The 23,547-nt window shown below is 42.2% G+C and overlaps 1 protein-coding gene across 3 annotated transcripts in view; it reads left to right on the top strand.

The window, feature by feature from the left end:
* The window catches only part of UNC80 (unc-80 homolog, NALCN channel complex subunit), a 181,778-nt gene that overhangs the window by 130,077 nt on the left and 28,154 nt on the right, over window positions 1–23,547 (top strand). For all 3 annotated transcript variants that reach the window (XM_075000740.1, XM_075000738.1, XM_075000739.1), the window contains 12 exons: window positions 187–367; window positions 1,501–1,769; window positions 3,269–3,403; window positions 5,374–5,512; window positions 7,564–7,660; window positions 9,112–9,282; window positions 9,500–9,592; window positions 12,564–12,599; window positions 12,989–13,207; window positions 17,084–17,284; window positions 19,779–19,902; window positions 21,679–21,804. In XM_075000740.1, coding sequence (XP_074856841.1) covers window positions 187–367; window positions 1,501–1,769; window positions 3,269–3,403; window positions 5,374–5,512; window positions 7,564–7,660; window positions 9,112–9,282; window positions 9,500–9,592; window positions 12,564–12,599; window positions 12,989–13,207; window positions 17,084–17,284; window positions 19,779–19,902; window positions 21,679–21,804 — 1,791 coding nt within the window. The remainder of the gene's footprint in view (window positions 1–186; window positions 368–1,500; window positions 1,770–3,268; window positions 3,404–5,373; window positions 5,513–7,563; window positions 7,661–9,111; window positions 9,283–9,499; window positions 9,593–12,563; window positions 12,600–12,988; window positions 13,208–17,083; window positions 17,285–19,778; window positions 19,903–21,678; window positions 21,805–23,547) is intronic.

Below are 23,547 nucleotides of genomic sequence, written 5' to 3'. Positions count from 1 at the left end.
GCACTTTCAGGAACACTCAAGACAATGAAGAAGGCAGTGTAAGGTCCCTCCAACCCGCTCCTTTTAGCATTATCGTTCAACAAATGGTCTAAGTTTTATGGATTAATGATCTTTAAAGATGTCACAATCCTTTAAAACCCCTTATGGCTGGAGTAATTCTACTGCGTTTCTTTCCCTCTCTTCCAGGTGTTCACCCGTAAGCTGGAGGAAGTAGGACGGGTGCTGTTCCTCATATCACTGACTCAGAAAATTCCTGTTGCCCACAAACAATCTCATGTGTCTATGCTCCAAGAGGACCTTCTGCGCCTTCCTTCCTTCCCTCGGAGTGCCATTGATGCAGAATTCTCCCTCTTCAGTGATCCGCAAGGTACTGAGGTAGCACTGGGCAAAGATTTCACTGGCTCTGTTTTCATGTTGAATTTGGCACCAGCTTCTTCATTCAGGCAATCTTATTACTTGCTCAGAAAGACTGAACAGCACAGAGTTTTATCTCATCAAAAAGGGTCAAAGAAAAGTACCCCACTAGGACATAAACATGCTGCGGTAAATGTGTTGCTGTGTCTAACTTTTCATCTATTAAAAGACCACAGGAAAAACTACTTTACATTGACTTCATTAAGCTTTGGGATTAGGGTCTCAGTTATATGTACTCTTTTGATTCTGATCACCAACTGTCCCTGGTAGTGGCAATATTTTTCAAAGCATAAGCACATAAAGGTGTGCTCACAAACTTAGTATGGAGAGTGCAACTTCTGCCTTTGTGCCTACAACATTGCACATGGAAATTAAGAAACTGCTTATCCAAAGTGGAATTTATGTGCATAGTTACACAACTTGTATGTGCAAATGTGGTGTCTCCAGCCATGATGGGCACATGTTCAAAATTTTGAAAGAGGAACTTAAGAATTTAGGAGCTGCCCCTTTCAGAAACTAACCCTTATAGTCAAGTAGGTTTTCTAGTCAAACTCTGGGGTGAACAGGACAGTGCACTGCCCTGGAGGGCCATTTTCACTGGGTGGTAAACATTGGCAGATCATGTAACTGGCATTGTAATTGCACATCAGCATCCTGTAGTATGTGGGCTTTTGGAATAATCTGAAGGGTAGGAGCTTTCCTAACACTCCAAAGACAACCAGTTGCCAATGGCATGTGCAAAATTTGGTCTGCTTTAAATTAGAATAAAAATGAATTTTAAACTAATAAGATAAAGATTAATAAAGCCCTGTCATACCACATTCCTCCAGTGCCTCTCTGCCACTTAAACATGATTAGCCAAAATCTATTGTCATTAGTGGAGTTGCACCGCCAATTAATTTGGTTCAGTCCTCCTTTAAAAAGTACCTATAGCCAAAGTAGTGATAACTGTTGCTGGAGAAAACTATGTCGAGGCATTGCTCAGCAGATCTTTTCCATTAGTCTTTGGTAATGTGCCCATCTGGAAATGCCTTGCTGGACTGAGGTGATTAAGTAGCGTCTGTGTTGCCTGTATTGTTCTTGCAGCTGGGAAGGAACTCTTCGGCCTTGATACGCTTCAGAAAAGCCTGTGGATTAAGCTCCTGGAGGAGATGTTTCTGGGCATGCCCAGTGAATTTCCTTGGGGGGACGAGATCATGCTGTTCCTAAATGTTTTCAATGGAGCTCTGATCCTGCACCCAGAGGACAGTGCCTTGCTGAGGCAGTATGCCGCCACTGTCATCAACACTGCTGTGCACTTCAACCATCTCTTCTCTCTCAGTGGCTACCAATGGATCCTCCCCACCATGCTGCAGGTGAGTGCCCTCCCCCACTGGTTAAGACGAAAGTGCTGATGTATGTCTCCATACCCGGCGAATCAGTGAGTGATGTAAACAGTGTGGACACTACCAGCCTGTTAGCCACCCAAACAATTTCCTTTGGGCTGCGCTAGCCTTTATGTTGCCTTGCAGGTTAACAATTAGTGCACCCCAGTCTTCATGGAAATCTCCCCTTACAATGTTCAGCCCCTTATCCGCTGAGCACTCATAGTACTACCAGGAATGCAGTGTGCACACCACCCTGAAGGATCTGTTCCTTTTACAGTACCATAGCAGTGAAAACCATCATGAATTTGTTGTAAAGATCAAGATTTAAGAAAGAATGAAGAAAAGGGAAGTAGGATTATGTGTGATTTTTGTTTTATAATCTGTTTCCAAGAGAATTAATTTCACCTTCTTTCTCAATTAGCTTCTCTCACTCCTTTTTTTTCAGCATTCAAACAAGCCTGTTTGTGATCCTGTTCCCATGAATATAAATGTATTGCCCATTTACTTCTCAGGGGCAAGTCACAGGAGTGTCTTTTTGTCTTCCTCAAAAAGTTCATTTTCTGCCCCCAGAAACTGAGTACATCTCCTTGACTGTGTGTACACTAGCCAAAAACTTCGAAATGGCCATGCCATGTTTACTAATGCAGTGCTGAAATACATATTCAGAGCCTCATTAGCATGCGGGCGGCCGTGGCACTTCGAAATTGACACGGCTCGCCGCCACGCAGCTCGTCCAGATGGGGTTCCTTTTTGAAAGGACCCCGGCTACTTCAAAGTCCCCTTGTTCCTATGAGCAGATAGGAATAAGGGAACTTCGAAGTAGCTGGGGTCCTTCCGAAAAGGAGCCTGGTCTGGATGAGCCGCGTGGCGGCGAGCTGCATCAATGTCGAAGTGCCACGGCCGCCCGCATGCTAATGAGGCACTGAATATGTATTTCAGCGCTTCATTAGTAAACTTCAAAATGGCTATTTGCATGGCCATTTCGCAGTTTTTGGCTAGTGCAGACACGGCCCTTGTGTGCATCTGAGCTACTTTGTCTAACACCTGTGCCCAAGGATACCAGAGGAATTCTGTGGCATAAAAAGTCTTGTGAGGGCTGAGTGTGATGGGGTGAAATCCACCCCAGATGTTAGCGTTTAGTGGGGCTTGTTGCCTGAGTACATCTAGAACAATATTAGTAGCTGTTTTTCAAGGAAACTTGAATCAGCAGGGAAACAGATCAGGCAGACAATTTAAATGGAAAAGAACAATATTAGTAGCTTGGAAAAGAGGCTTCTCGCTAAGTGTACTGTTCACAAAGCTTGGAGAAATTAATGATTGCTGAATCCCATGTCTAGTCAAACACCTGTAAGGCTGGATTCTGGGGGCTAGTTACGACAGAAATATGGAAATGCTGCTTTCAGGCCCTCAATAGCTTGCAGAATTCCCTGTTTTGCTGTTTGATTGGCTTGGCGCTTCTGTACTTTTCCTCTCCCTTTTCCTGCCAGGTGTATGCTGACTACGAAAGCAACCCACAGTTACGCCAAGCGATTGAGTTTGCTTGCCGCCAGTTCTACATTCTGCATCGCAAGCCCTTCATTCTGCAACTGTTTGCCAGTGTGGCTCCTCTCCTTGAGTTCCCTGTGAGTAAAACCTGGTCCTAGATTTACACTGGGGATATGCCGACAGACTTCCACATCAGGGAAAGCAAGGGGAAAGCTGTTTGGGACTAAGTAGGTAGCTGAATACTTGGAATTCTCATAGAACTCAAAATCAAAGGACTTTTCTTACAAAATCCCTTTACGGTCTATTGATTGTTAGCCAGGGGGCAAGGCTACTCAGGGATAAGAGGGGTTTAAAAAGCCAGCTGCTCAGTGACTTGGGGAGCTAGAGAGGGACCATAAGAGCCAGACGTACCTAGCATTCCCTAAACTTAGGTCAGTAAACACCTGTCCTTCCCCCCAAACCCATCAAAATCAGCCAAACAAAAACAAAACAGTAAAAGCTGCAGGTGTAAAAACAATGCAAGAGGAAGCCCAAGCAGAGAGAGGACTATTCTCATTTCACTGAGTGCAGCAAGTAGGATTACCTATCTTATGACCAGGTGGTGTATGCGTGCAAAGAGTTCATGGACCTCAGAGACCGAGTAGGGGCTCTGCAGACCAGAGTGGCTGAACTGGAGAAGCTAAGGAGAACAAAGAGATACATAGATGACACTTTCTGGTATGCTTTCATGGTCCACAATCTCCTGTGATAGCTTCTGTGCTATTGAGGAGGAAGGAATTCCCAGGAAAGAAGAACATCCAAGACAGTGGAGGGAAATGACCCAGTAGTAGTGACCCTCCTGCCAGATGATGTCATGGTATCCTTTCTTACTTAGGATACCTCTCTGGAGTAGGTAAGCCCAGTTCCTAGGAAAAGACAGGTAATAATAATGGAGGATTCAATCATACGAAATCATTCAATCATATGATTACTGGGACAGCTGCAAGGAGATCTACCTGCAAATTGGTGAAGGTTGCAGATCTCTTGAGAATATCTGGACAGACAGTGCTAGAGAGGAACTGGGGGCTGTAGTATTTATAAGTATCAGTGACATTGGGAAAGGTAGGAGAGGTGTCCTAGATGCCATATTTAGGCAGCTAAGCAAAGATTAAAGTACAGGATCTCCATGGTAGCATTCTCTGAAATGTTTTCAGATCCAAATGCAAGACAGACAGGAAGAACTGCAATGCCTCAATGTGTGGATGAGATAATGGTGTAGGGAGGAGGCTGTTAGATTTATTGGAAACAGAGGAATCTTTTGAGAAAGGAGCCTATTCAGAAGGATGGTAATTGTTATAATCTATTTTTCTGCTCCCTTTATTCTGTCCAGTTTGTGCATTGGCTAGGTACATTATGTTTTCTTTCACTTTCTGTAGCATCTTGTGTTGGGTACTGTTGACTTCTGGGCCAGTGATCTGATCTAGTATGGTAATTCAGTCATTCTGTCTATTAAAATTGGATTTTAAATTATATATAAAGGTTTAATAAAGGTAAGCATGGTATAGATACTATATATTTTTAGAAGCATCCTATTCACCTTTTGGATTCTAGCGATTTATTAACCTTTATTATCCTATTATAAGCTTTTTATAAATGGAACCTTAACATAAAGTGTGGCATCAATTCTGTAATCGTATATTAGAAAAGAAGCAGTGGACTCAAATTACAGCAAGGTTGTAGAAATTCTGCTGCGTTGTTTTAATAATAGGTTAGATGAACGCAGGTCAGAGATCGAGGAGTCTTCTGGTTCTTCTTTACTATGATTCTATGATTGTAAAATAGGTATGTCTATAGGGGATTAGGGACCTTGAGTATTTATGACATAGTGCCGCTGCTGTAGAAGACAGCTCTTGAATGAAACCTTTGGAAGTAAAACTATACAATTTTCAGACTATTGCTGCTTTGTCCTTTGTTTGAACAATCAGACAGTGCTTATTATATGATTGCACTCCTAAACTAACTTTGTAAACTCTTGATTAAAACTGAACTGTTTCTGACTGCAAATTGAGACATTGGGATGCAAACAGAATAATAACAAATCAGTAACAAATGGGTATTGTTTATACAGGATGCTACAAACAATGGACCCAGCAAAGGCGTGTCTGCTCAGTGCCTGTTTGATCTGTTGCAGTCTCTAGAGGGAGACACACCTGACATTTTAGACATCTTAGAACTCGTGAAAGCAGAAAAGCCTCTCAAATCATTAGGTAATAACAAATCTTCTTTTTCTTATCCCCTGTATTCAAGATACATGATTTTGTATTTAGTATGTTGACCCAGTAAAATGTGCTGTAGACCTTTTGTTTCTGAGTGCAGCTGTACTAGCTTCTTACACTTCACTCAACTGTCCTGGTTAGGTTTGTGCCAACTCTCCGTTAGGTATTTCCCACAAAGGGTTATTTATTTAGTTGAAAAACATTTTCTGTTGTCCTGTGTGAGCAAGTTTGAGACCGGCCACTGTCATTTTGAGTGTTCTCAGTGGGGAGTGAAGAACAATAATCCCAGACATGCTGCATTAGACAGAGAAAATCAATGCAGCACCATACTCTACTCCATGTTTGCAGGAAACAAAGGCATCAGGACCATAGAGTGGATGGACTATGACAGGCAAGTGATCAATGCCAGTCAGTGACTGAGTTATGTTCAGCTCTGGGGTTTTCCTTCTGGCCCATCTCTAAACACAGTAGTTAGGACTATACAGAAACATGAAGTACTACAAGGAATGGGATGCTATATTTAGCAATGCAGCTGCTTTGCTGTTTGTAGGAAAATAATGCTTGTGATTATTTTCTGGATACTTCAGCTGTTTCCAGGCCTTTAGATTCACCTTACAAATAAGCTGTCTGTTGTTTTATATCCTAGTAATATGAGGTTGGCGGGACAATAAACCTTTTTAAATTTACAGGAAAGGTTAGTTGTAGTCTGGGATTTTGCAATTTTGTAAGCAGTACCACTAATTATAATATGAAATAGCTATGGGATACTGATATTTTCTTGCTCTTTGAGAAATAAATTGCACAATACAGAGCATCGTTCAACCTGTTAAGGTTTAAAAGAAATCTAGATCAGAAAAGCTCTATAATTCACCTCAGATGGATTTTCAAAGGTGCTTATGAGACATGGGCACTTGATCCCCCTAGGGATCTTTGAAAATAAGGCAAAAAATTCAAATTTAGTTTCCCAATTCCGACACCTCTGACTGGATTTTCAGTTGCTCAACAGCCATGATTGGAACTAGATTTTCAAAAGAGCTCAGAAACCTAAAAGACTGGTCAGATTTTTAGACAGGTACATTGTGTGCTGAACTCATTTAAAAATCTGCCTGTAAGTGTCATAAGCAGAATTCCAAGGTACCTGAACACTTGTGAAAATCTGGCCTTTATATAGATGCCTTAATGAAAATTGAATTATTGAAAATGCACAGTATAGCATCTCTCAACCTGTTAACTCTTAAAAGGACTCTAGACCAGAAAAGCTCTTTAATTCTTCTACAGCCCAAATATTCAAAAGTAACCAGTAATTTTAGATGCCTCTGTGTTTGGAATCCAACTTGGAACATTCTAAGAAAATTTCCAAAAGTGCTGAATATCTACACAGTGAAATTATGGATCCCCTGTAGTGTCTTAAGTTGAGAACCTAAAAATTGAGGTGCTGAAGGTAACATTTTCAGAAGCACTTAAGCCCCTTTTTCAAAAATCACCTGAACATTTAGGCATCTAGTTCATTGTCTGTGAACGAGATTCAGGCTCCTAAGTGTGTGAGTCACTTTTGAAAATGCTACTTCAGTGCATTTGAAAACATTTATGTGAAATTGCTAGATGCTTTTGAAAATGTTGGTCATAAATACATAAACACCGAAATAAAAGTGACATGATTTTCAGGAGTGAAATAAGACTCCTGCAACCAACGTCACATTTGATATTACTTTATCTTCATGTGTAGCTCTCGGAGTTTGTTTACAGTGGGTGAAATTTGCAATAGGAGGTAAGCAGTATATTGACCTTATGCTTGGGGGTAAATGCTGTGTGTTTTACATAATTTTACATAATTGCTGAACCTCAGATGGCTGGGCCAAGCAATGACAATATGATATGTTTTTGTTTGTTTGTTTTTGTTTTTAAAAAGCAAAAACTAGCTGGTATTTCATAACTTGAGAAGCAGAGAAATGAAAAAAAACCTTTGAGTGAATTCCACCAGCCTCTGTTTCTGTTTTTCTCATTTTGCCTCATTGCTTCCTATCTTATTCCTATCCCTGCAGATTTCTGCTATGGGAATGAAGACCTGACCTTTTCTATCAGTGAAGCCATCAAGCTGTGTGTAACTGTGGTAGCCTATGCACCTGAATCATTTAGAAGGTAATGTGTTTGTGTCTTAGTTTGTGAATGCTTAAAAAGGGGAAAAGAATAAGTGGGAGTGCTAGGGATAAAATATTGTTCAGTAGAAGTGGCGGTAAAGATTATGCAAGAGGATTGGAAGCCTGGATGCTTTTTTAGTTTTTAGATGAAAATGCACATTTCATCAGTTCACAATCTTTTTCCACTTTAAAAAAAAATACAGAGGAGTTTAGGGTTGGGAAAAGGTGCTGTATTTGTAATGTTCTCTAGTGAAAAGTATGTACATTTAAATAAAACCAGTGTGTACTCAGTACAGCTGGGGCAATTACACAGATTAAAATTGGTCGTTAAATCAGTACAGCCCTATTTCTTGCAACAAAACTTTAAAAAATACAAGTAGGCAAGACATTTTTTCTCTATCTCATTTGAAAGAAAGCACCTCTAACAGCAGCCTCTGTCCCTCCCCTTGCTGAGACACAGGTACAGAAATTATGTGGGAGTGGGTTTTGACCATGACTGGCACAGTAATGCTTGGGAAGGTCATCTAGCCATTCTGTGCCTTGCTGTACCATCAATAACATAGGCACAATGATAGTAAACTCAATTGTGTTCATCATTCTGGATGTCTGGGACACACCCACAAATCGCAAACATCTGCTGTTATCTTACCATTGTCATGGGTTGAAGATGACAGCTATATGGGGAAAGTGCTTTGAAGGTGGGGTCCTGGTTGTCTGCTTTGGGGTTCTGAATTGTAGAGGCTCTGAGGAGTTCTAAGTCCAGAGGAGCCTTTCGTAGAGCACAGCTTCCAAGCTGCCAATAGCCAGGTGGTTAGAGACCTGGGCAGCATCATGCACAGAGCAGCACTAGAAAATCAGTCACTGTAATGGTCTGTCTATAGTCATGAGAAAGTTGGGGGCCCGCTGTCAGGTTTAAGGTCTGTGTGGTCATGGAGCACATAGAATGAGAACATGAGTGAAGGAGTAGAGAGCCAGAGAGAAGAGACAGACAAACATAAAGGGGAAGAAAAGTGGGGAAAGAGAAGGAGGCAGGAATGGAGGTAATTCAGGAGGTGAACATTGAAAGAAAAGGAATTTTTGACCCCAAACATGCATGTATGTGAATGAGAGAATGCCTATGAACCAGTTTTGCAAATTAGGGCATTACGCAATTAGGTGGCATCTCTGGACCTACATTTGAGCAGGCGTAGCTCAACTACGTAAAAACCTTTGAGATTCTCTGACTAAAGGGGCTGTCTTGATACAGAGTAACTGTATTAGATTCACTTCTGGCGCTGCCCAGACTTCCTTCTGCGGAGTAACCTACCGAAGTACCTCTCAGGCTCAGCCCTGTTTACCTATTGAGAGACACTGAAATCGCACCCTGAGGTGAGATCCAGTGGCCCTGGGGTTGCTTTTGGACTCTCAGACCTCCACCTACAGTGAGAGGTTGTGTGGTTTTCATTGTCCCAGCCTCCAGATGCTGATGGTCCTGGAAGCACTAGTTCCCTGTTACCTGCAGAAACTGAAGAAGCAGACCTCGCAAGTGGAGACGGTGCCAGCTGCTCGTGAGGAGATTGCTGCTACTGCTGCTCTTGCCACTTCCCTGCAGGCCCTCTTGTATAGTGTGGAAGTTCTCACCAGGTAATCCCTGTGGCAGTCAGAATACAGACTCTACTCTAACTCACTGGATAACATGAGCCCAGGGAAGTATGGACAGTGAAGCTGTGGGGCACATATAGCATGCCAGTGCCACTTACCCATGATAAAGTTAGCACTGTGCTTTAACAAGTTATGGCTGGAGAATTGATCTCGTTCTGAGAGATTATCTTCAATATGTTATTGATCTTTTTTTGTACAGGCCCATGACTGCGCCTCAGATGAGCAGGTGTGACCAAGGCCATAAAGGAACTACAGCAGCCAACCATACCATGTCAGCTGGGGTGAATACTAGGTAATTCCAGGGGTCTTCTTTTCAATCCAATGCTCCATTTAGCTTCTGAGGTCTTTTCTAAGTGTATCTTCTATGATTCTGTGTGTGTGAGAGAGAGTGCGAGAGTAATGGGTCAGTAAGACTGAGAAGGACTGAAGAGAAAACAAACACCCAAAATGAATTACTAAATAGGCAACCCCCCCAATCCTGGATTCTCAGTGTAGCTGTATTACATTCCAGGACAGAATGACTGAATTGGAGAATGGGATACCAAACTGGGGGATACTTATTCTAGATTCAGCTTCCTTTGTTCCCCTTGGCCCTCCAGAGACTTCATTAACCTGATTAAAAATGTCTCTTTTTTGCTTCCCTGTGAGTCCAGTGCCAAACTGACAGGTGGACAGATTCCCTTTTAGTAATGTTACTACTAACTGTGTCCCTGAGTGGTAGAGCTCAGTGCTGCATTTCCAATCAAGATGAATGAGGACTGGTATTTTCACTTGTTTTTATGCTGCTTTTCTTCATCTTCTTACAGTTGCTTTTATCTGGTTCTCTTTGTAGACATGGAGAGACAGCAAGAGAGAGGGTGGCACAGAATGCAGGAGAGAGCAGATACTGAATTGTTGTTTTCCCCAGGCTTTATTTGAAAACAACGGGAAGGAAATAAAGAAAGGAAAGGCAGAAGGGTTGTTACTATAACCCAGTGTAGACGGTTAGCCAGAAACACATTACACTGCCCTGTCACTCATGGCAGGGTAAGCAGTCCTGTGGCATCTTAGAGACTAACATATTTATTAGATCATGAGCTTTCATGGGTAAAACCTACTTTTTTAGATGGGAAAAAAAAGTGGATATTACCCACTGAAGAAGTGGGTTTTATCCACGAAAGCTCACGACCTAATAAATGTGTTCATCTTTAAGGTGCCCCAGAACTGCTTGTTATTTGTGAAGCTACAGCCTAAGACGGCTCCCTCTTTGAAGCTACATCTACACTAGAGTGTTTTGTCAACAAAACACATTGTGGAGACAAAACCCACGGAACGTCCACACTAAAAATGCATTCTGTTGCCAGAACTCAGCACTTTTGTTGACAGCCTTCTGCCTCTCCCGCATGAGGCAGAATGCCTTTCTTGACAGAACCTGTCCACAAAAAAAGCATGTGGATGCTCTGGAGGGCCCTCTGTCGACAGACAGGGCTTACGGGTCACCAGACAGCCCTGTCTGCTGTGGTTCTTGTTGGCCATTCTGTCAAGAGAGGGGCAGGGCACTCTGGCTACTCTCTGCCAACAGGGCAGATTGACAGAGTGATCTGCTTTTGTGTGTGGCCACAATCTATTGACAGAAGTTTTGTCGGAAGATATCTTCTGACAGTAACTTCTGTTGACAGATTGTGGTAGTGTAGTCACAACCTGAGACATTTTACATGGCAAGGCAGTTCATATTAGGCTACTGAGAGCGCAAAACCTCCAGATGAGCATGTCACATTGCAGAGAAGATGCCAATTAAAGGCACAACACCTGTTACAAATAATAGGATCTTATGAATCTGTCTGGAGTGCAGGGTTGACTAACATATGTAGCAGTGACCTCTTGTCGGATAAGTTACACATATCTTTTGATGAAATTCTATTATGTCAGATTGCTAGTCCACAAAGAGGTTTCAAGTACAGGTTTGCTAAGAGCTATGGAAAATTCTACTACATGGCAATTGGCAAAAGCCAGCGTTTTGCAGCAAAAGTATCCATTCTGAATTCTATACCCCTTGAGGTATCTTTGTGGTTTAGGTAACATAAGCGGGGGCGGGGGGGGGCAGCGTCTGCATGTGCATAATGGATGTTCAAGGCTAGCCCTGGGGCTGCATATAAATAACCATTTTCTGAAGATAGTTCTAGATTGGTCCCTGCCTCTTCTCAAATTGGACTAGCAAGGTCTACAACTACTCCATCATACCACAGTGTGGCAATACTTGGATGTTGGGGGCACAGCTCTAATCCAGGAGCTGAGACTGGGGCACCAGTCTGCTGACTGCAGTCTAAAAATGGAATACAGGGTAGTAAAATCTTAGCCAGTGCAAAATTTGGACTACAATTACAGTAAAATTGTTCCTTGAGAGATTATGAAATTGCTTCTCTAGAGACTCTGATACTATGTGGCTGAAAAATCTTGGCTCAAATCTCCAGACTTTTCTGATACAGAATATTCAGTAATCTAAAATCAATTCAAAATATTTTCCCCAAAGCTCCATGTTCACATTTGTATTGTCTGTGGTGTTCTCTTCATAACAGACTCGGTAGCGACAACAGTATAGTGATATAAAATTTGATCACTGTTGCAGTTTCCAAGCTATTCTTCCTGTGATTCAAAAGGGAAAACAACCCCTTCATGTTTTAAGATGTTCTCCATCTGTTTTCATACAATGAAGTGCTAGGAGGAAGAAAGGTATAGGAAATATTTTAATACCAAGGGTATGCCATCACTTGGAATACTGTCTTATGTCCTCATCCTGTGTCAAAAGGCTATGGCTACACCAGAAGGGGTTCAGAGATGGGCACTGAGAGTTTTTAGGTGAAGAAAACAAACTTCATATAAAGAGACATCAAAAAGACTGGGATAATTACTCTCCAAATGAGATGAAGAAGAGGGGGAATGATAAAATTATGCAAAATACCGAATGGTGTAAACTCAAAAAGTATAAAGTTTGTGTCCTCTTTGTCTCATAAGCTATGAGAAAAGTAACAGTAGGAAATACTTTAAAACAGAGTTTTGTTTGGAACAGAAAACCTCATGCTTTAGGGTTTAAGCCAACCTATTATTATTGTTATGGATCTGGGGAGCAGCCTAGCTCTTATCTGCATACTCAGGGGTTTCCTGCACCTTCCTCTGGAGTCTCTGATGCTGGGCACTGTGAGACGGGGGAAGTGAACCAATACAGCAATTCTGATGTTCCGAGGTTCCTATTTGGAATCACAGTGTCTGCATTTTCAACTTCCCAGGTACCCGGATCAAGGAGCCAAACTGCACTTTATCAGGTATAGTAAGCCCTACGCCCCTTTTTCCTGACATTTTGTGATGCGCTCCTCTGAGATGGATTTTTCTTTCTGCGGGTTCCCCTTACAGTAGTTGAGACAAGAGATGCTGTTTCAGGGGAAACCAGCAGAAGGTATTTCATTTAAACAAAGTTAATTCTCAGGAGGGTCCTGGACACAGTAATCACTTCCTCTCTTTACTACAAATGCCTGCTGCTTCGTCTTCCTGTTCCATCACAGAGGAGGTGGCTTTTGCAGAGCAGTGATTACCCACTGAGGAACAGCCCTACCTGTTAAGGAGGAGGGGTTCATTATAATCTCCTCATTTATCTAGCTGTTTGTGTCACCTTTCAGCTGTGCATCATATGCCCTTACTTTTTTTTAATCTCCAGGGAAAACCTTCACTTGCTGGAGGAAGGCCAGGGTCTCCCCCGGGAGGAGCTGGATGAGCGAATTGCTAGGGAGGAGTTCAGGAGGCCCAGAGAGTCCCTACTGAATATCTGCACTGAGTTCTATAAACACTGTGGCCCTAGGCTGAAGATATTGCAGAATCTGGCTGGAGAGCCAAGGGTGACTTCTCTGGAGTTGCTGGATGTTAAGTCTCACATGAGGTACTCCACATGCTGTGCAACTATATGTCTGTATAACGGTGAATAAATGCATGTTCTGTATACAGGATGCTGTGTACAGTTCTACAGGCAAGTCTGACTGACGAAGTCTAGGGGCAAGTCTGACTACATTGGTAAGCCTTGGGAACAGGGTATTTCAGTAGGCTTCCAATAAAGATATCTGTCACCTTGTTTCAGCTCCACGAAAATGGGGGTGAAATAGGAGAATGAAGGGATGGGGAAAGAGAGCACATTTTAGTACAGGTTGAACCTGTCTAGTCTGGCACTCTCTGGCATGGCTACATCTGTGGTCTAGCATAATTTTAGTTAGCTGGATGTCCATTTACCATGGATGTTGCCAAGATTCCAGCAGTCCCATAAAGTTTGTTTAAAGCCACTAGTCCTAGCTCTCAGTGTTCCATGCTGTTAGTTAGCTCTCACTTACCCCTTCTAAGAGCCCAATAAACAGTGGAAGTGTTGGTGATGCTGTTAGACAATATTGACATCCCATGGTTCAGCAAATTCTCTGGTTTCTAGCTGGTCAGATCTCAAAGGTGCCAGGCTACAGAGGTTCAGCCAGTACCCTAAGCCTAAAGACAGGAAAATGTGTGCTAGAGTCATGAATGCGGAGGGAGGAGAAATCCAAACACAGACATGTAGGAAAGTTGGTTCGTCTCTGAGACATGCTTTTTCATAAAACCAAAAGCAAACTCCTGCGCTTTTACTTGTTCTAACAATTACTCTTACCAGGCTGGTAGAGCCATGCAAAAATTGTATTTGGTGTTCCCCAGATTGGGTCTGATTCCCTTTCCATTTTCTGGAGATTTCATACACTCACAACCAGTGGCAACAGTTCATACCATCAAATATTTTGCTGAAGTTTGCCATTGTCTCAAGAGGCACTAAAACATACATTTGCTTGCCTAATCATTATTTTTGCGTCTGGGAGCAGTACATCCAATGTGTCCAATATTTGATATAATAACAAAAATCAGTCTACGGGTGAAATGGTATCTGATTGGGTGTAATTGGTTCTACTTGTGCTGAACGTGTGTTCTGATGTGTTGCCTAAGCGATCACTGATAGTAATTGTGTGTTATACAGTGGAAACCAGGACTAATATAGCATAGTTCAAGCCTGCTGACAAGGGTAGTGGAGAAAAGGGCAGCTGTACTAGAGTCTGGCGATTCCATCTGGATCCTTGTCCGAGGGCCTGGCAATTCTGTCGATTCCTCTGGGGCAGTTTTAATGTTGCTTTCATCATAACTTGTGGGGGGTCTCTGAATGCATGCAGAAGACATCATTGGAAGCTTCAGGATTGTTCCTTGAACTTTTACAGTAGATGCATGAAATTCTCATGTAGTAAGTACAAGGCTGGAACAAAAACTGGTTTAAATATAGTCGGACATCTCAGTCTGGCAGTGTGCAGATCATTGTAAAACATTCTCCTCTGGAAAGTAAATGCTAGAGGATAACAAAAGTAGGATGGAATAACTACTTGCACGTCCCCATTTTGATGCAGTACAAATTCTCCAAATATTTTCTATCAACCTAGTGAATCTCAAGAATATGCATCTAATGCTAGGATTGATTTCATAGCATAAGATTAAGTGGGGGCTGTGGATCTTCCTTATTTCATTGATATCCTCATTTTGCCTTTACATACAATATAAGGGGTACCTTTGGAACTATTTTTTGTTTTATACTCATATGGAAACTTCAGATTTGTATGTGCTGGCATCTCAGAACTAAGCCTGTCTATGTATCTTTCATCAGATGTATTAATAGTGTCATCAGTGAATTTTGTTGGAATACAGAGAATCAGAAAGTAGATGATTAGGTGCTAAAGCTGATCTTGGGGACATTTATGCCTGTTTTTTAAGATGGCAGTCCTTAAGAGATCAGACGTTATCAAAATGGAGCTGAGGGTCTGAATCACAGAAGTCAGAATGAGTATGGATAATATGACTCCTCTACTGCACCACAAAATTGCTGGTTTCTGTGCTAGAAATATCTGTCTAGGTGGGATTGAAACCAATATAGTCTCATCCACAGTTAGCATGAAATCAAATGGTTAGGTCATCTTTTTCTCGAAAGATTTTATAGTGGAATACATGGAGAGTTCTCCTTTGAGAGCTGGAAGGGCCCCTGAAGCTTTTGTGGACTATTCTGAGAAAGGTATGGGAAAATCCAGTCTCAGGTTCAAAGAACAAATCACAGGTACAAAGAGATTTTTTTTTTAAATCTTGTATATTTTAGACTGTTTTTAGGATTGAAAGCTTGCTGGATATAATGGATCAGAGTCACATATAACTTGATACAGTAGGTGACCACTGGGCCTGAGCAACTTGCATTAAATTCAGATACAAGCTTAAAGAGTCAAAACAAAAAAGGTATGTGTTAAACTTTTTTCAGGTGCAATTATTGAATCCAATGCAAGAAATTCAGCCACAAAAACTGACAGTCAACAGGATTCACTGTGTAGACCTAAACTTCTGATCACCTTCGCCAAAATAAAATATGACTTAAAAAAAAAAAAGATCTTTGTTCATGTGCAGGTAACAGACGATAATGTGGCTTTTTCAAATCCCTATACCACATTGCTAATAATATTATAAATGACCATAAAATAATCCTTGGCTATGCAGAAGGTATATAGAATAGTACTAAGCTGTTTTATCTGTTAACCCTCAGTTAAATTGATTCAAGAATGACAGTGCTCCTAAAAAGAAAATCTCTCAGCATTACAGTGCTATGGCATTTTGGCACAGCCTTACTGCCCTATTTGTCAACAAGATTTCAAACAGTACATTCCCTACACTACCTGAACTGCAGCTTTGTACTATGAGGCGTGTCTCTGTTTTAGTATATTTAAGCCATTGAATACCACATCAATTTCAGCCTGAGACAGACCTAGAAAAACACCTAAACTTCAGAATATAATTTCTGTATCCAAAAACCATATTTTATGCATGTTTGATGGCTGTTTTCTCTTCTGGCTTTTTCCTACGCCTATTCCATGTTTTCCTCTTGTGGCCTGCTGAGTAAAGCTAAGAGGAAGTACCCTTCCAGCACACAATACCATCTTCCCAAAGTTGTTACTAGAGCTAGTTGAGCAGTTTAAACAGAGTAGTTGGACAATGCAGTTTTTATCAAAACTGAAACATTTTTTGGACATGTGTCAATTTCAGGACATTAAAAAAACTATAGAAAGTATTCTCATATCTGTTTAATTGCTTTTGATATTCCAGGCATGAGAAAATTGATACTATAACCCATAAGCATGGCTGTCCATGAGAGTCAGAAAGAGGCAAAAAAGTAATAGGTGAAGCTACTGGGAGAAGCAAAATAAAACATGCTGGGGGAAATAACGCTAAATAGCACAGATTACCTGCGTCTGTGAACCAAATTATTTTTAAAGCTAAATGCATCAAAATTGCATCAAAACAGACAGTCATTTCCATACAGTGGTCTGGCAAGCTGATCAGATGATTGCTGTGTGCTACTAGAAACCCTTCAGTGGGATTGCCCACATTGTCTCTTATCATCAGCTGAACAAAGATACTGTTTTAACACTGTTTAATACCATAAGCTAGCCTTTCTTTATGTTCTTTTTAATGCAATTTACTATCCACATAAATATACCCCGGTTGATTTATTCCTTATATGCCGTACATGCACATGCATAAATATTGGTTCCAACAGAAGGTTCTTAAAGGTCCAGCAATGTGTGATTATTTGACCAAAGAGTTTAAATTGCAGTGCTGTTACTTCAAATATTCTTCTGTGGTACCTCTACCAAGTGGTTGGCGTGACTTTCTGCGGAGAAGCTCATGTTGCAGAGTATCAGATTTCCCTCTTAACAAGCCATAATTTTAGGTTGGCAGAAATTGCACATTCCCTTCTGAAGCTGGCACCTTATGATACCCAGACGATGGAAAGCCGCGGGCTCCGGCGCTACATCATGGAGATGCTGCCCATCACCGATTGGACAGCCGAGGCCGTGAGACCTGCCCTTATCCTCATCTTAAAGCGATTGGATCGTATGTTCAATAAAATTCACAAGATGCCTACTTTGAGGTGAGCAGGTGTAACGGAAACCTTTGGGTCCGTTTCTGATGTTGCAAGCCTTGAAGTAAGGGTATGTCATTTTATTGACAGTGTCATGCTGCACTGAACTTTTACAGCAAAACAAAACAAAGATGCATTTCTCCTGTTGATGCATATATATGTCGCCATTTTTCTTGGTGCCGGCTTCCGGGCAGCAACAGAGGAAATGCGTATTTTATTGTGGGTGACCATAAGAAATTGTGGAAATCTAAGTCCTCAGGCTATAAAGATTCTTATTATCTCTCTGCATCTTTTCTACTAGTTGTTTTAATTTTTTTTGTAAATTATGGGAAGAGTATTTTTAAAGTACCTGATTACAATATCATTACTGTTAGGCTCTATAAAATTAGTAAACGTGGTCTGGGGCTGCAGTAGTATTCAAATACACATGGCTAAAGAAGACATGAGTGTAGGAATCTCATCCAGTCAGTGAATGGTGAAGTCCGCATCACAGGAAGCAATGTGAGAGGCTCCAAAGAATGGTAATTGAACATGTGGCCTTTCAACCTCACTGATGAGACTTCTAAACCAGGTTAGTAACATGAAAATCCCTACATTACGGCCTTTCGGTGGCCTGTGTGAAAGGAGTCCAGTCCTTTCTTGACAAATGCCCATATTGCAAAAACCACCATGACAACTGCCTTCTATTGGTAACCTTGTTGGTAGATAGCTGAAAGTCCAAGGACAGAAAGGTATGGTGACTGGACTATTCTCTCTTAAATACCATTGGAGCCGCCACAGAATATCTCAAATTTTGATCATGAGGGGTGTGGAGGTATCAAGTGAGGTGGTGTGATATGAGCTCTCTCTCCCTGCCCCTCTTTCCCTCCTTTCTATTGCATTCCCTTTGATTAAAAGAAACCGTAAAAAAACCTCCCCTGCCCTTGCAGAGAATTGGAGGCCTTCATCTTTGCCAATGGTGCTTTTTGCCATCATCTCCCTGTATTGGCTATCATCTCTTCCTCATCTTGGGTTCAAAAAAGCTGCCCTGGATATTTAAAACAAGTTCTCAAAAGCTTCTGGTTTCTTTGTAACCTATTCACAAGTTGCTGAGCAGTTAGCATTCTTGTCACAACCTCTCATTAACTCCACCGGCACCTCCACAAAGTCACCTAGCTGAAATCACTCCTCCTGACAAGCACAGACACAGGAGAAGCTGCTGGGTCACTTGTCTTCCTTCTACCAGCTGACCCAAATGCACCAGTCATCTGTCGCATAGTTTGGCCAAGCCACCTATTAAATAGTGAGCAGGACATTTAAGCCACTAGGGCTGATTGGACCCATCTGTAGGTTTGGAACAGCTTTCTGTGTGTTCAGCTCAAAATCAGAGGGCTGATTTGAATGATTTAAGTGTTGGACCACACATTCACTACTTTGCGTGTTCCTGTTTCAGCAGATCCTGAGAGCGACTGACCTACACGTGCCAAGGTATCTCTGTGGTATAGTATCTGGCTTGCAGACTGCATAGCTGGTACTCTCAGTGCAAGAGAGCCTTTTAAAGAGTCTGTAATGGGCTATGACTAGAAATATAACACAATATCATGCTCTCTAGTAATGAAGGGTCTGCCTCATCCTTGTCTCAAGCACGCAGATTACCCAACCTGCCATGCAGACTTGAGAGTCACCCCACTGGAAGCACATTGGTGCTGCCTGTGTTGTAGCTGGTAAAAGAGATCTTCTGGCTCCAAGACTCTCAATCTGGCTCCTTTTACAAACTCTAAAGTCAGTATAAAGGGGGAAAAAAAGCCAATCAATAAGGGATGTGGTTAGGGCAAGATATTGGTTTTGGGCAGCAGTCTGCCCTGCTATGGAGAAATGCAAAAGGTGAAGTCTGCAGTACCGTGTCTGACTTTGGTCTGGACTCAGGCTAAATTGGAGTTTCCATGATGTAGCAGACTAGGCTGTGTGTTAGTGGGGGAGCAGATATTCCTAAGTGCTGGAGTTTGTTCCACTCAAGGTTTATGGTGAGTACATTAAATAAACAGGAATTTCACAAGCCTGAGTAGAATGAATGGGTCCATCACTGGGATTGCCTCAACGATGGCAGCACAATTTCCGTCAATGTAAAACAATCAGTGGTTGGTAGACAAGTTCATCTGAGCTGGCTGTGTCATGGATGTTCCGGTCTGTACCTGCAGGCTGACTTGCAAAGAGGAAAAGTTAGGGATTGAATCCCAATCCATTCTCTTTCTCTCTCTGTCTCTGTTTTTGTTGTGACAATTTTTGTGTCACTAATCCAGCAGGAATGTTTCTGCTACCTTCCCAGACCCTTCTGCAATTCCCAGTGTGTTCTGTGCTCTCTGAACAACTTGGGTAAAATGCTTACCCCTGGAATGCACCTTATTGCCATCTTGGATGTCCAAGCTGTCTTAAATGTGTTGGAGTTACCGTGTATCAGTCACCTTGTTTTGGAACGTCTGATGGGACAGCCAGCCAGCTAACGGCACCTACTGTTGTATTCCAGGCGACAGGTTGAGTGGGAGCCTGCCAGCAATTTGATTGAAGGGGTTTGTTTGACACTTCAGAGGCAGCCAGTCATATCCTTCCTGCCTCACCTTAGGTCACTGATCAATGTCTGTGTCAATCTGGTGAGTAGCCAAGTGGCAATATTATGAACATTTGCTAAGCTTCTTTCTACTATTGACTTTTCTGGCGTGAAGATTAAAATTGGTCCCTTTTCTAGTCGCTTGTCCACCTATGCAAGCAGACTTCCCAGGTGACACTAGCGAGGCACATTTTCAAAGTGGTGCATGGGAAGATACAGGGACCGATCCCCAGGATCAAGTGATTTATTTGTGTTCTTTCCCACGCACCACTTTGAAAATTCACGTCTGTATTTTGCGTTGAGAGTTGAGGGCTGCAAGTTGGAGAGTGGGATGGTGGAGACTGCACACACCTGTTAGCAATTGGGAGGGTGGGATTAGGGTGAGTTTCAGTTTATAGCCTGGAAGGAAACTTTTTACTGCTCTTTAAAAGGGCACTGAGTGGCTAGTTAGAGGAAGACATGAGTGGATTCACTCAGCAATTTGTAATGTCCCTGGTTTGATCTAGTGCGGGCTTTTGTTCTACAATGTTCATATCTCATCCTTAAATGATATATAAAAATGTTAGTGTGTGTTTGATACCTGTGCACAAATAGCTCTGTGTTTTTCATGACTTGAGAAATAATATGCACAGAAATCTTGGTTTGTCTTACGGTTTGATAGTGACAGGCAATAATTACATGTAAGACTGATTCTAAGACTACCATGACTACAAAGAGCCAAGTCAATAGAGCTAAGGCCATTTACATAAGAGGAGGATATTTCAGTTTTAGTTGGAAGAGGTACCAGCATTTGGGGAAATAGATGAGGTGGCACTTTTAGTTTCACTTGAGTTAAATGAATCAATGAATTATGGCTAGAATTAAAAAGTTGTTTTGTTTGTTGGTGTAGGAAAAGCGTTGATGATTGGTCCAAAGAGCTTAACAACAAAACTTGAAGGTGTTGGAATTCATCAACATCTTTATCTTCATTCAGAATCCATAGAGCATTTACACACAACACATGAGGGAGGTGGGTGGGGCTGGGGGGCTCCAATAGTGACAAGAGTTCTAGCGGCTCCTTTGCGGTTGTGGCAGCAGTGTTTTCTCAATGGCTCTTTGAAGACCTTTGGTTTGGAGCCACCTTTAAGTATTTATACTGCTCAGAGTTTCACTAATAGCGGCAAACAGCCCCCAACAGGATAACCAGGAGTAAGGGGAAGTCATAAGTGACAAGAATAAAGCGTTTTCACCTCTGACATTGTCATTTGGACTCAGTAGCTAGTTCACGTAATTCATTGGTCCATTTAATTTAATTTAATGGAATTAAAAAGAATCCTTAGTAATGCATTGTGCTCAAGGAGAGTCTGAACATTGTGCAAAACTTGGACTGGATCAGCCTCAGGACATTATTCTTTTAAGACATCAGCAAGGGAAGGAAGAGGATTATGAAGTTCCTGCTTGTATTACATTTTTCCATGGAATACAGTAGCTACATGGCATACCCTCCAACTGCACCTATTTTACCAGTCCAGTGCTGGTTACTCAGTCCTGGTACTGGGTACATTCATGAAATGTACCAGTTTCCCTGTGCACTCTGTCCACCCCCTCTGGCTTTCCCTGTAGAGGTTCCCCATCCTCTTCACCCTTTCCCTGCTAGAACCAACCCTTCTCCTTTCTGGCTGCAGCTGCTCCAGAGCATTTAGGGGCATCCCTGCTCCCTGAACAACCCAGTCTCACACCATCTGAAGTGCACCTGTTTCTCTTCCCCAAATGTTGGAGGATATGGCATGGGTGGAATTGCAGTAGTCAGTGCTGGTGATGTGCTCTCTTTGTATTGCAGGTGATGGGAGTAGTAGGACCTTCCAGTGTTGCTGATGGATTACCCCTTCTTCATCTCAGCCCTTATCTCTCACCACCTCTGCCTTTCAGCACAGCTGTTGTCCGGCTTGTAGCATTGCAGATACAGGTGTGCCTGCCCTGCCTGGTTTCAGGCCTGTTTAGTTTGTGGTTGAGACACCAACTCATAGGTGCTCTTTCTTTCTGCGATAGCTGGGCAAAACCTGTGGAACACAGTGTCAGCTCTCCCCCGTAGGTAAAGGTTTGGAGCACCAGAATGGAGCTCAGGTCTTAATAAGCAGCCAGATCCTCAGCTGGCGTCAGCTGATGTAACACCACTGACGTCAGTGGAGCTATGCTGAATTACACCAGCTGGGAATCAAGTTCCATGTTTTGGTTCCTCTCAGGATCTAAGAAGCAAGCAGAAAGTGTTCCGTTACCTTTTGTGTGCAACCCTGTCTTGGGTCACTCCCGTGCAGCCCCACCAGACCTAGTGGGGCATCATTTGCCAAACTGAAAGTGGGATTTGGGCCCTAAATTGGCACTGTTCGTGCAAACAACAGATAGAAGGGGAAAAAGCTTGAATGCACACCAATGGTCGGCTTTTAAACTGCTTATCAAATGCCATTCTTGAGTGTCTGGGACAGTGACCACACAGTAATCCCATCAGGAGGAATTTCATCAGTATATTCCGTTTCAGACTAGTGCCATATGTGCAGTATTTTGGACATAAATAGTTTTTAAACTATGTTTGCAGGCAGCTATTCCATGTGCATTTGGACTCTGTCTGCTTCTGTATGCTTTATACCTCCATGTTGCCATGAAACCAAAAGGAATAGAGATGGACACAGGTACAGGATGAAGGTGCATGTTTCTTAACTCAAGATACAGTAGCGTTATTTGGGGCTATTACGCCCTTGGACAGTTCGCCTATGCAACAACTTTTTCTATTTATGATTGAGTGGCGCATCCTCCTTGCAGTTGAGCAGTTCAACAGGATTTTCAGAGCATGGGGCATGGATTAGGGGAAAGGGGGTACATAGTCGAGGCATCAGAGCACAGAACTATCCTGTTTACGGTGGAACAGGAGAGGGCATCCATCAGATGAACATTCTCACTGTTTGGTGCAGGCTTCTTCAAGGGTTTGTTGATTGGCTCTCAAAATATAAGAGGCCACATCTACTTTCTCTCAAATCCTTACATCTCTGTAGATCCTTAGTCCAGAGGAATCATTTTTATCATTCTGTGATGTATGCATACGATTTTTTTCTTTCCACATTTCCCCTGGGTTTCATAAGGGGTCAAAACTGGAAATGCCATAATACCTTCATACTTCCAGCAGGATCTGAAATGGAAGTGCAGGAAGTCTCACAGGAAAAACCTTTTCTCCCGGGGAATTCCAGCCTACTTTTGCAGACTCAGGTAGTTCTTGGTTCTGAGGTTCAGTTTCATTTCACATTTAAGTATCTAAAAGTTTGGATGCTTTATCCAAGCTTTGAAACTTCAGATGTTCACCCAACAGTATTTTTTTCCACTGTCATTAAAATTCTTCTGCCTTGGAGGTGAATCTGGTCAGGCTGATGGAGCATTTTATTCAGGCTGGAATAATTGTCAAGATCGAAGTGTGGATTTTATTTGTTTTCGGGAAGGAAAGCCAGCATAGTATCAGGATTTCGTGGGTCAGGAAAGCAGAGTGAAGATGCAGGAAAATACGGGTGGATACTGGAATAACCTCCTCATTCAGCAAGAGGGGGGACACTGTTTCTATCATTGGTGTAACTCCCTCTTCTCTTTTTCTCCCTAGGTAATTCAGGCCAGATTCTGATCTCTTTTGCACAAATGTAGATTTGGAATAATACCATATGCACTCTAA

This window comes from Carettochelys insculpta, chromosome 8 (genome assembly GCF_033958435.1).
Source record: "Carettochelys insculpta isolate YL-2023 chromosome 8, ASM3395843v1, whole genome shotgun sequence".
Lineage (NCBI taxonomy): Eukaryota > Metazoa > Chordata > Testudines > Carettochelyidae > Carettochelys > Carettochelys insculpta.
Note: the sequence above shows the minus strand (reverse complement) of the source record. Positions and strands in the feature narration are given on the sequence as shown.